Source organism: Podarcis muralis, chromosome 12 (genome assembly GCF_964188315.1).
Source record: "Podarcis muralis chromosome 12, rPodMur119.hap1.1, whole genome shotgun sequence".
NCBI lineage: Eukaryota > Metazoa > Chordata > Lepidosauria > Squamata > Lacertidae > Podarcis > Podarcis muralis.
Window position 1 is genome coordinate 8,855,763 of NC_135666.1, and position 12,971 is coordinate 8,868,733.

Below are 12,971 nucleotides of genomic sequence, written 5' to 3' on the forward strand. Positions count from 1 at the left end.
GAAGAATTACTGCGAGGAATCTGCATATTGACACTTTATTTGTTTTTATTTTTTCCTTGACAAACCCTCCCAGGTTGTCATTTTTCATTCCGTAATAGGAATCTGCTTGCGCTGCAGATGCCAGCTTGTCAGCTAAGAAAAAGACAAGCGCTCGTCAAGGAAGGGAGTTAGATAAGACTGTGACAACGAAGAACATAAGCAATACCTGACTGTTTCAGAGATCAAGGGTCCCTCTGAGCTCCCAGCTGTATTTTCAGTGATGGCCAAGCAGATTCTATATGAGCACAAACTGCTCTTCATCAGTAGTGTTGGGAGTCAAAAAGTTGTTATTCTATTTGCCTAAGATCTGGCTGGTGGTCCCTGATTCTGGGACCTCGCAGCTTTCACCAGCGAGTGTGATGGCCTGGGACTCGGGCTCGGACTCGGAACCAGAGGAGACTCAGTCTGCACCGGATCCTTTGCCTCAGGCATCATCCGAACCAAGTCTGGGGCCTGATCCTGAAGAGTCCCAGTCTGCACAGGTTCCCCTGCAACAAACGCCAGCTGGGCCGAGTCAGGGGCCGGAGCCTGCCCTGGCTCCAGATGCAGGGATTAACTCGTTGCCTTCGGCTGGGCCATCACTTATACCTGCTCCACTACTGGTTGGGTCAGGCGAGGCTGAGGCGGCCCCTGGGTCTAGTAACACACTGACATCTCCTGAGCTGCAGAAACTGAGGTCTGAGAGAAGGAGAGACCTGAGTACTCGCAGGAGGAGTGCTCGCCTTCGGGCAAAACAGGGAGGTGAGTTGCTGGGAGATCAGGACCGGCTGTTACCCCGACAAAGATAAAAGGCTGTCGGACCCTGCCCCAGGTTGCGGGAGCAACATTGGTGTATACCAGATCCTGCCTGAGATCCTGTACCTGTCCTTGCCTGGTTTCCTGCCTCGTGTCCTGCCTTGGCCCTGTCGGACTGACTCCTAGCGAAACCTTCGGATTCTGGACCAGTCCTGGACCGCGTTTCATGGGTTAACCCCGGGCCCAGCACAGCAAGTAGTGCAGAAAGATGCCTCAGACTTTTGGTCTATCCGGTTCATTAAGAACATAAGAAGATGTTGGTGGATCAGGCCAATGACCTGTCTAGTCCAGGTCCCTGCTCTCACAGGGACTGAACAATTGCATAAGCAGAATTCAAGTTCCTCTCCCCTCCTGCAGTTTCCAGCAACAGGCATTCAGAAGCATTGCAACTATGGAGACAGAATATAAACATCCTGACTAGCAGCTATGATGTCCACACTGATTCTCAGGAGCTCTCTGTGGTTTCAGACAGAGGACTCTCCCAGTCTTGTTTGGAAACTAGGATTGCACCTGGGATCTTCTGTGTCAGACTTCAAAAGGACTCCAATCGTCCTCCTTCCCGACTGGATGCCAGAAATGGAAAAACAAAACGTTGTTCTTGTTGTTGTTTAGTCGTTTAGTCGTGTCCGACTCTTCGTGACCCTATGGACCAGAGCATGCCAGGCACTTCTGTCTTCCACTGCCTCCCACAGTTTGGTCAAACTCATGCTGGTAGCTTCGAGAACATTGTCCAACCATCTTGTCCTCTGTCATCCCCTTCTCCTTGTGCCCTCAATCTTTCCCAACATCAGGGTCTTTTCCAGGGAGTCTTCAACGTTCTTCTTACCAATATATTTATTCACAATTCACAGAGATATACAGAGGGGCAACCGCTTGGACAATGGCGTTGCTCCAACTGGGCTCCTCCCCACTCCCTTCTTAGCAACAGCATATCTCTTTACGGTGGCCGCCAGGGGTTAATTGTCTCTGAGTCTTTTGCTCTTTCACTTTCGATGCACGCCAGGTTCTGAGAGAAGGGAAGTCAGGAATGCTGTCCAGTGATAACATGTCAGCTGGCTGCTCTGTCTCTCCCCTCTCTTCTCCCAACTCCTCCCAACTCTTCTGTTCACCTGTCTCTGAGCTGTGACCTTCCTCAAAGCACTGCCGCAAATCAATATCTTCCCCTTATCTGGAAGATTCAAGAGGAGGGGGCACGGTCTCCACCATTCCTCCTCAGTCCAGTCCCCCTCATTCCAGTACCTGACATTCTGTATGCAAATTATGAGATACAACCTCATCAAAATCAAAGGAAGGAAGGATATTGGATACCACGGCGTTATGTCTTAAAGCCCTAAATGGCTTTGGCCCAGTATACCTGAAGAAGCATCTCCACCCCCATCGTTCTGCCTGGACACTGAGGTCCAGCTCCAAGGCCTTCTGGCGGTTCCCTCACTGCAAGAAGTGAGGTTACAGGGAACCAGACAAGAGGGCCTTCTCGGTAGTGGCGCCTGCCCTGTGGAACGCCCTCCCATCAGATGTCAAGGAGATAAGGAACTATGCAACCTTTAGAAGACGTGTGAAGGCAGCCCTGTATTGGGAAGTGTTTGATGTTTTACTGTGTTCCAATTTGTTAGGAGCCGCCCAGAGTGGCTGGGGAAACCTAGTCAGATGGGTGGCCTATAAATAAGTTGTTGTTACGATACGATAATCTTTATTGTCATTGTCCCATACAGAAGAACGAAATTGAAAAAAAATCTACATCAGACATTCAAAAACCAACAAGCCTGCTATCCCAACTATCGCAGCCTGGTTAGCCCCCTAAAAACTCTGATAACCGATAATTAAATACAGTGGTACCTCTGGATGCGAACAGGATCCGTTCTGGATCCCCGTTCGCATCCTGAGCAGAACGCAACCTGCGCATGTGTGGGCCGCGATTCGCCGCTTCTGCGCATGCGAGTGACGTTATTTTGAGCGTCTGCACATGCGCGAGCGGTGAAACCCGAAAGTAACCCATTCCGTTACTTCTGGGTCACTGTGAAACGCAACCTGAAGCATATTTAACCTGAGATATGACTGTACGTGTTGTTGTTGTTGTTGTTGTTGTTGTTGTTGTTGTTGTTGTTGTTGTTGTCGTCGTCGTCATCAAGGAGATGGAGTAGATCCATTATGGTTACAGCATCTGGGACATGTTAGTGTAGAAAAATGGCATGATTGAAGTTCATGAAACAATGTATGGCATTGAGAAAGTGGCTTTCAAAGAAGATTGGACCAATTCGTGGAGGGGAAAGCTATCGATGGGTACTGGCCATGATGCCTATGCTCTGCATCCACAGTCGGAGACAGTAATGTGTTTGAGTACCAGTTTCTGGACACCACAGGAGGGGAGAGGGTTCCTGTGTTTGGCACCTGCTTATAGCTTTCCCTCAAGCATCTGCTGGCAACTGTGAGACTACTGTAGAACACTGGTCTAGATGGGCCATTGGCTACATCCAGCAGGCTCCTCCTATGTTCTTAGCCAGTGTGGTGTAGTGGTTAAGAGCGGTAGTATCGTAATCTGGGGAACCGGGTTCGCGTCTCTGCTCCTCCACATGCAGCTGCTGGGTGACCTTGGGCCAGTCACACTTCTCTGAAGTCTCTCAGCCTCACTCACCTCACAGAGTGTTTGTTGTGGGGGAGGAAGGGAAAGGAGAATGTTAGCCGCTTTGAGACTCCTTAAAAAGGAAGTGAAAGGCGGGATATCAAATCCAAACTCTTCTTCTTCTTCTTAGCACCATTTGCTTTGGTGGGAATGGAAGAAAAGGGCTATTGGCTTCATGCCCTGCTTGTGAACTTCGCGGAAGCATCCTTTCAGCCAATACGAAGAAAGATGCTGGACCAGGTGGTCTGATATGATCTAGCACAGGGGTCAGCAGACTTTTTGAGCAGCGGGACGGTCCACTGTCCCTCAGACCTTGTGGGGGGCCGGACTATATTTGGGGGGGGGGGATGAACGAATTCCTATGCCCCACAAGTAACCCAGAGATGCATTTTAAATAAAAGGACACATTCTACTCATGTAAAAACATGACCATCCACGGGCCAAATTTAGATGGCAATTGGGCCGGATCCAGCCCCCGGGCCTTAGTTTGCCTACCCATGCTCTAGCAGGACTTAAGTTCAGAACATTCCTCACGGAACCCCGGCTGACATTTCAATTCCCAACGCTGGGTAATGCTGAGCCAAAATTACAAAGATGAACCCAAGCTGCCCTTCTTACAATGCCCCACACCTTTCAGTGGGGTCTCCCTTGTGTTAACACGACCCGGAGGTGATGCCACTGCCAGCAGCCCCACATCAGGGATCTAATCCCATCAAAACGCTCTCATTATTCAAGCCGTTTAGCTAATTGAGCTCGTTGCAATATGTATCCACGCACATGAATAGCGGGTAACATTGTGGGATTTCAGTGTGCGATGAAAGGTGCAAGGCTTAGTAATTGGGAGGGCAGGGCACTATCACTTAGCAACCAGCAGGCACCTTGTAAACTCTCAGGCGAGTCTCTGTCCCATGGCATAATTGTGTAAGGTGACCAAGCATATGGTTACCAGATTCTTTTCAATGAATCTGGGGACGGTTGTTGTTTTTTTTTAAGCTGAGTAGCAACAGGGAGTCAGCAGTGGGGATGGAGAGGCAAAAGACCCTGGGCCCAAGCACACATGCAGATTGTATAAAGCTGCAAAGCCCTTCGTTCGCACCCTGTGAAACATAAATGTGAGGAGATTTCACCCCTCCCATATCCAAGAATCTCCTGAGGAGTCTGCTGATTCTCGAGAGAGGAGGAGGCGTGTTCTGCTCTCTACTTATTCTGCTCCAGCACCACATCAAAGAGTCAGTCAGTGTGTCGGAAAGAGAGAGACTGAGTGTTAGAGAGAGATTGTGTGTTTAGATAAGGTTGCTGCTAAGAGCAGCTGCAGACACTCAGTGCGGTTCAGCATTCATTTATGCTTAGACCTATTTAGCTCTGTATATACCGTAGTTGTGTATTATAGTTGTAGATAGAATAAAGAAGATATTCTACAGAGCTGCTCTCCGAGTTGTTTATATACTCTGCTAGACTCTGCTGTACTCTGCTGTACGACGACTGTCTTCTTGTGGGGGTGAATCCGGTGCTCACAACTCTAAGCTGTGAGTCCACAGCACTTTGACCTGTTCCTGTGCAGAAGGTGATCTCTGGAAGTGCTACTCAGCTCGCCTAGCCCAGTCGGGGCTGAAGTGGATGAGTCCAGTCGGTGACACTGGCTCAAGGGCGATGCTGACATCATGCACAGAGGTTTTTTAAAAAACCTGGGCAATGGTGCCTGCCCATGGACCCTGAGCCTCCCCCGATCTGTCAAAACAAAGGGGGAAGGAAACAGGAGATTGGGGGAGGCTCAGGAGTCATGGGCAGGTGGTGTGCCATTTCCCAGTTTTTAAAAAAATCTGCGCATTTATGTTTCACAGGGTGCGAAAGAAGGGCTCTGCACTTTGCCTGGCAGAGAAACCACATGCCTTGCGCCCCTCCTGGGCAACGGCCGCCCACCCGCAACTCCCGAGCCTCCCCCATCAGTCAAAACAAAGGTGGAAGGGGGCAGGAGATCTGTACCGCTCGACATCCCCGGTTCTCCTTTGGTAGTGGCAGCGGCAGTCAGCAGCCCGGAGCCAGCCAAAGCCAACTGTGCTACCAGGCTGGCTCCAGGCTGCTGAGGCTGCCACTGCCACGTTTCCTGGGGGACAGATGTGCAAATCTGGTGACATTCCGGGGACGGAATTTGTCTGGGGACAGATTTGCAGATCTGGGGACTGTCCCCGGGAACCGGGGACATCTGGTAACCCTAACCAAGTAGCCCTTGTGTGCGCCTTCTCTGTTGATAACAAGGGGAAGTGAGGCCCGTGATCAGACTGTAGTAGTGCAGGGCATTGCCACACAGGGAACAGTGCTGTCAATATCTCCGAATTCCTTGCTTCAGAGATAGGGGGAGGCCCGTGCCATTTCGCCATCTGAAGTGAAGCAGGAATGTGCTGCTCCCTGCCCCCCACCCATTGCCAGAATGCCCCCCACCCTCACTTAACTCCAGAAGAGCCAGGACACTCCTCAAAACATTGCTGCTTGTCTTCTCCACCCTAGGACAGGGAGACGAGCAGCAATGCTGCGTTCAAGGTGCTTCTCAAGTCTTTTCCACCTGTCATCATGGGCGGAGGAAGGGGGTGCGGTGAGTGTGGGCCACTGAGGGGGGTGACAAAATGCAGGGTAGCACTCACCGCAGGGCCTGTAGCGCACCCAAGCAACACGTCTCTCCTGGCTTGGGCACGTGCAGGCTCCATGCTACCCAAACGGCCCACCCACTTCCTCCCCCCCCCCCAGCTGTAGGGCTGCTGAGTGGGAGGAGGCAGGCAGACTTTGGAGGCCCCGCGGTGTGCCCCTCCCCTGGGCACGCCGCCCAGGGCACTAGAGCGGCTTCCTCTGCCGCTGCCTGTCATGGGCTGGTTGGATGTAAAGGAATGGTGGGAGGAACTGTGGGATGTGAAACACAAGAGCAGTCAAGTACAACATTCCTAGAGTGAACATGTTTACACAGGGGGAGGAACGTTTGTCCAGCCAGCAGGTAAATTTCCTGTTTCCTTCTGGGCTGGGACAGACTTCCTCTGCATGTGACTAGAGGTGGGCATGACCTCACCTGTGCAGGTAACGACCAAAGCACAGGGCAGGGCAGCCACCTCTCTCTGTGTGACTACTTACGTCGAAGAAGCAACATCTGCTTAGCCAAAGATGCTCTCTTGGCCTCCAGCCAAGAGAGGACAAAGGGACTGTCTCCTTATGAGATAGTTTCCAGGTGTATGTTACTTTTCTAAGCTAAGTCTGCCTTCTGGGATCCAATTGTGAACAGAATGTGAGTGAGTAAACTCTTTTTATACTTTTATAGAAGACTGTGTCTTGTCTTATCTTTTAGGAGGGAATAAGGGGGAAATACCAGAACAGTTATTATAGAGGCTTTAGCGAGCCTGAGCAAATGCATCCGCTGTGAGTTTAAAAGGGGGAATGTTACTCTGCTAAATTGTGAACTTGTTAACACAAGTTAACACAAATTAACACACAATCACATAAACACATAATTAAACAATATATCCTCTCCTGCATCCCTGAACATTCCCACAGGAACCAGCTGGGAAACCCTCAAGGGAAGAAGGCTCAGAGCCAAGGAAGTGGTGGTGGGATGATGATGAGGGGTCAGAGGAAGAGACTGGAAAGAGGAGGTGTCAGAACTTGAAGAGTTTACAGGGTTTAGTGAGCAGGGAGAGGCTGTGGCAGAGAGCAGTCCAGAATCAGAGGCAGAAGCTGAAGCAGGGGAGGAGGGAGGCCAAGAGGCAGAGATGAGTCAGGCTGGTGAAGAAGCAAGGGGGTCTCCTCCTCCTTCTGCAACAAGCTCCCCTCCCCATGGTTTCCCAGGACCAGGAGAGGCACGAAGCACGAGGAGCAAAGACAGATACGCAGACAGAGTCTCTGATTGCTTGGGGGGAAACCCTGGAAAGGAGAGATATCTGGCTGTGGGGAGGCAGGAGTCTTTAGTCCCAGCAACTGCTTCATTGGGGCAAGACCTGAGTTGCTGTGCTCATTAGACCTGACACTCCTGTGCGGATCCTGTTTTGCTAATGAGGAGTTAACTCCAGCTTTCTTGCTGTGGTTTACTTCCGGCTCCCTCCTGTCCCCAGGAAGGGTGGGAAGATGAGAGGCCATGCGCCCTCTCTCAAGCCACACCCCTTCTCTGCAGGCCACGCCCCTCCCTTGCCCTGATTTGCACCCTCACAGAATGCTTTTGTGCAAATGAAATGGGCACACTTGCAGCTCTGACCGTGCTTTTCTGTTTGCCTGGATGGAGAGACCAGCGTATAGATATGAGCCTATTGTACAAAAGTAACATTTACAGTGGTACCTCGCAAGACGAATGCCTCGCAAGACGGAAAACTCGCAAGACGAAAGGGTTTTTTGTTTTTTGAGCTGCTTCGCAAGACGATTTTCCCTATGGGCTTGCTTCGCAAGACGGAAACGTCTTGCAAGTTTGTTTCCTTTTTCTTAACACCGTTAATACAGTTGCGACTTGACTTTGAGGAGCAACTCATAGAACGCGGTGTGGTAGCCTTTTTTGAGGTTTTTAAAGACTCTGGTGATTTTTGAAGCTTTTCCAAAACTTTCCCGACACCATGCTTCGTAAGATGAAAAAAATCGCAAGACGGCAAAACTCGCGGAACGAATTAATTTTGTCTTGCGAGGCACCACTGTACATTGGTTGCTTTGCCTCAGAGCCCAACTCACATGCGGCCCCTGAAAAGTTGCCCAGAAAGCAGTGTGGCCCTTGGAGTTAGAAGACCCCCCCCCCCAAACACACACACTTCAGGCTTAGCACTCCCTCCCTGTCTTCCATGTCCTTCCTGAATTATAGTGAAAACACAGAGTGTGGAGGCCCTGAAATGTGGGTGTGTGGCCTACATTAATCACAGCTCTCCTGGATTTCAGCACGATCAGATGTTTGCCAGAGGGAAGCCGGCACACTCAGTGCTTGGGGAAGGCAATGAGCCCCTTAGAACATTGGAATACAGGAAGTTGCTTTCTACAGAGTCAGACCCTTGATTTCTCTAGCTCAGGATTGCCTAGTACAGTGGTACCTCTGGTTACAGCCGCTTCAGGTTACAGACGCTTCAGGTTACAGACTCTGCTAACCCAGAAATAGTACCTCGGGTTAAGAACTTTGTTTCAGGATGAGAACAGAAATTGCACGGCGGTGGCACGGTAGCAGTGGGAGGCCCATTAGCTAAAGTGGTGCTTCAGGTTAAGAACAGTTCCAGGTTAAGAACAGACCTCCGGAACAAATTAAGTTCTTAACCCGAGGTACCACTGTATTTATTTACTGCATTCATATCCCACCTGTGCCTCCTAGGATCTCAAAGTGGCACACATGTTACTCCCCCTCCTCAATTAATCCGCACAACAGCCCTGAGAGGTAGGTCCCAGGGCAATTGAGCTTCTTCCCATGTGGAATTGCTTCTTGCACCCAGAACCCTCTTCCGTCCCAGTTGTTTATTTAGCATCAAGATTTGTTTATTTTTAAAGGCTGGGAATTATGCACACCAAAAATGCCTAAATAATGCAGAAACAATACAGATGCACAAATTGCTCTGTTCAGGTTGTTCCATAAGGTATAATTAATTATTATGATTGCATTTATATCCTGACTTTTTCTCTAAGGAGCTCAGGCTAGCATGCGTGGTTCTGCCCCAACTCATTTAATCCCCACAACAGGCTGAGAGGCAGGGACTGAGAGGCAGCCAGCTTCGTGGCCAAGTGAGGATTTGACCCTGGTCTCCCAGACCCTAGTCTGATGCCCTAACCACTACACCACACTGCCGCATCGGCATTGAACCCGATGGCTTCTGCATTCGAAGCAAATGCCCCACCCCCACTAAGCTACATCGCTTCCCCTCCGGCTGTTGCCTTTCCCTTCTACAGCTTCGGGAGAAGAGATCTCCTGAGCCTTGCAACACCCAGCAAACCCTAAAAACGGATTTCCCTCAGATCAGCTCGAATTCTGCCATAAGCTGCCGGGCTGTCTCTCCCTCCCCGTGCTTGCAATCTGCCTGGGGAGAAGAGCGTCCCGGGACATGTGCAGAGTGCTTTATCCTTTGCCACTGAGAGATGCTGCCCACCAAGGTTCCTGATCTGCAGCAGTTTGACGGGGGCGGGGAGGAACCGATGCTCCTGGACACCCTCCCCTGGCAGGGAAGAGTCGGTTCGGTTTCGGATACACAAGGGGAGGTCGGTCCCGTCTTGCTCTACGCCTTGAAACCGCTTCTCACCGATTTCGCAGGAAATGTTTGTCGCTTAAGGGATAATCAAGCCAATACAGAGAGGCGGAGAGAGAGAGAGAGAGAGAGAGAGAGAGAGAGAGAGAGAGAGAGAGAGAGAGAGAGAGAGAGACTCCCCTCTCCTCTTACTCTCAATAGCCAGGACAGAGCAGGATTAGACAGCAGCCAAATGTCAGCAGGAGGGAGGCGCAGGAGAGAGCAGAAAGACCCTCACTGAGAAACCGGCTGTGATTTTATTGGCTCCTGAGCTGCTGTTTAAAGCAGGAGCGCTTGGGAAGATCTCTCTGTGTCGGGTCCACCCACCCTCCAAAAGACAGAAGCAGGGAGGAAGGGGGAGAGAATGTAGCCAGTAGGCTTTGCTTCACTGGCAAAGGGGGAAGAGGCAAAAGAAAACCACGGGAGAAAGGAACCTGGAACACCAGCCCAGCTTGTTCCTCCTCCTCCTCCTCCTCCTCCTCCTCCTCTTCCAGAACGGGACCACCATGAACGAGACGATCGTCCTCCAGTACTTCATCGAGGAGCTGGATGCGAACTGCAGTCTCCTCGATTTGTTGCAGGATGGATTTGATGGTAGGGGAGCGCGAAGAGGGCTGGGAGAGTCTCTGGAGGGGTTCTCGGTGTGAGGGTCCCGGGGCGGCGCGCCCGGGCGCACGGAGCGCGGATGGTTTCAGTCACTCCCTTTTCTCTCTTTTAACTTGAAGGTCCCTACTGCAACGCCACCACCGATCAGATCGGGACCTGCTGGCCCAAGACCAGCGCCGGGGAGCTGGTGGAGAGACCTTGCCCCGAGTTCCTCAACGGAGTCAAGTACAACACCACGAGTAAGTGCAAAGCGAACTGCGAACTCTTTCTCTCTCTGTGTGCCTTCGCTTTTCTTGGAGGATGAATTCTGGGCTTTTGGGGTGAAGGTGGGGATGGGTTCTGGTGGAAGCTCAGTGGCAGAATGCAAGATGGATAGATGATAGATAGATAGATAGATAGATAGATAGATAGATAGATAGATAGATAGATATTATAATCAATATTACTGGCTCGTTTATCTCTTGCATGTTACGCGTGTCTCAAGGTAGGCAAACCACAATAACAGGTAAAATAGTTTTAAGAGCAGTACTGAAGACAAGTTTTAAAACAAGGCGAAATGAACGTCTCAGGCGTGTTTCCTTTAGTGTTTTCCTGGAAAATGAGGAGTTTCGTTCCAGAAGAGGACAGATGCAAAATTGCGTTCCCATGTTAAGTTTGGCTTGCTAAGAGTTCATTGACTTATTTCAGTTTTTCCCCGTGGGGAGAAGCGGAAGCTGGGTGCTTTCAAACGGCGCAGTAAAATAATTAAGAAGTAAGACGAGCCGCTGGGTGTGTTGTCACGTGGAATCCTTTCTTTCTCGGGGTGTGTGCATTATATCTATTTTAGGAAGTATCTAAGGTCGGCTGTAGTCACCTGGGAATATTCGAGTGTGTTTCGCACACTCCCTTTCGCCAGGTGTATCTTGATCTAGTGGTCAAGTTGGGCAAATGTCTTGGCGTCTGCAAGTAGATGCGAATTCCGGGTTGCTACTGGGGATAAAACGCCTTCCCCGATCCGAAGCAAATCAAGCGTGCAGATGGGGAACGATGCGGTTCAATATGCATGCGGCTCTGCTTGCTCTGGGCAAGAGTAGAGCCCTCTCTGCTCCCGAGTTTTGACCGTTCGGTGCTCCAGATCTGCCTGGAAATCGCATAACCCAGATTTCAGCTCCTAGAAGTCGGTCAACCAGCGACAATCGGCCCCAAGCACTTTATATAAGAGTATATATCATGCGAGTGTTCATCATCACAGTCAAATGTGAAAATTTTGACGCAGGCTGTTGATACAGTCGCCTGAATGTGACTGTATTTGATTGTGTGGTTGTGCTTGAATGGCAGGGAAATAGGTTTTTGGATTTGACAGAATTCTTCCAGGACCAGCAATAGCCACTTCTCAATGTCAGCATTTGGAGATGTATCTTGATCTAGTGGTGAAACTGGGCAAGAAATTGGGCAGGGTTTGGGTTTCAGAGGGGAAAGTGTTGTTTAGTAAAAGGTAAAGGTAAAGGTACCCCTGCCCGTATGGGCCAGTCGTGTCCGACTCTAGGGTTGTGCGCCCATCTCACTCTAGAGGCCGGGGGCCAGCGCTGTCCGGAGACACTTCCGGGTCATGTGGCCAGCGTGACATCGCTGCTCTGGCGAGCCAGAGCCGCACACGAAAACGCTGTTTACCTTCCTGCTAGTAAGCGGTCCCTATTTATCTACTTGCACCCGGGGGTGCTTTCGAACTGCTAGGTTGGCAGGCGCTGGGACCGAGCAACGGGAGCACACCCCGCCGCGGGGATTCGAACCGCCGACCTTTCGATCGGCAAGCCCTAGGCGCTGAGGCTTTTACCCACAGCGCCACCCGCGTCCCTCCAAAAGTGTTGTTTACCAGGACCCAAAATCATCTTTGAGTGGAAATCTGTAAGATCTTTAATCATTATGTTCAACCCACTGATTGCTTTGCAAAATATCTGAGGGACAGGATCATCAGGCAATTTCCCATGCTTTTACCTGAGCACCCTAGAACCCAATCAGTACTTAACTGAATCAAAACGTGTCCAGGCATCCTAGCCCTGTCCAGAGACCAAAAAGTCTTTCCTGCTAATTCTGGACCACCTCCTGGTCTGGATTACTTTGCAGTGTGAGGAGTAAGACCCAGATCTGGCAACAAACGATGGGGCTTGGCTCAGGTGTGGCTCAAATTAAGAGCTGCTAGCATTGGCAAGTGCGGGGAATCTGTGGTTATCTCATGTGAAGTAGGAGCTACCTGTGCCAAACCTGTGATTTCCCCAAGAGATGCTTATATGCGTTGTGAGTAGACAGCAGGAACCCAGACCTCTGAACCAATGTGCCAGACACCTGGACACGTATTACAGGACAAGTTTATCTCACTGTATTGACCACTTCGAAAAGATGACCTGATTGCAGAATGTTGCCTGGAGTCATGGAAGGGACGCGGGTGGTGCTGTGGTCTAAACCACTGAGCCTCTTGGAGTTGCTGATCAGAAGGTTGGCGGTTTGAATCCCCGTGACAGGGTGAGCTCCCGTTGCTCAGTCCCTGCTCCTGCCAACCTAGCAGTTTGAAAGCACACCAGTGCAAGTAGATAAATAGGTAGCAGGAAGGTAAACGGTGTTTCCGTTTGCTCTGGTTTCCATCACGGTGTCCCGTTGCGCTAGAAGCAGTTTAGTCATGCTGGCCACATGACCCGGAAAGCTGTCTATGCAGAAACGCCAGC

General features: G+C 50.6%; 1 protein-coding gene across 5 annotated transcripts in view; it reads left to right on the forward strand.

The window, feature by feature from the left end:
- CRHR2 (corticotropin releasing hormone receptor 2) overlaps positions 1-12,971 on the forward strand; it is a 212,100-nt gene that overhangs the window by 54,544 nt on the left and 144,585 nt on the right. For 3 of the 5 annotated variants that reach the window (XM_028750879.2, XM_077936696.1, XM_077936695.1), the window contains one exon: positions 10,392-10,511. In XM_028750879.2, the coding sequence (XP_028606712.2) occupies positions 10,392-10,511 (120 nt within the window). Of the gene's footprint in view, positions 1-9,769; positions 10,261-10,391; positions 10,512-12,971 lie in introns of those variants that run through there. The other 2 variants (XM_028750878.2, XM_077936697.1) reach the window with 2 other exon arrangements.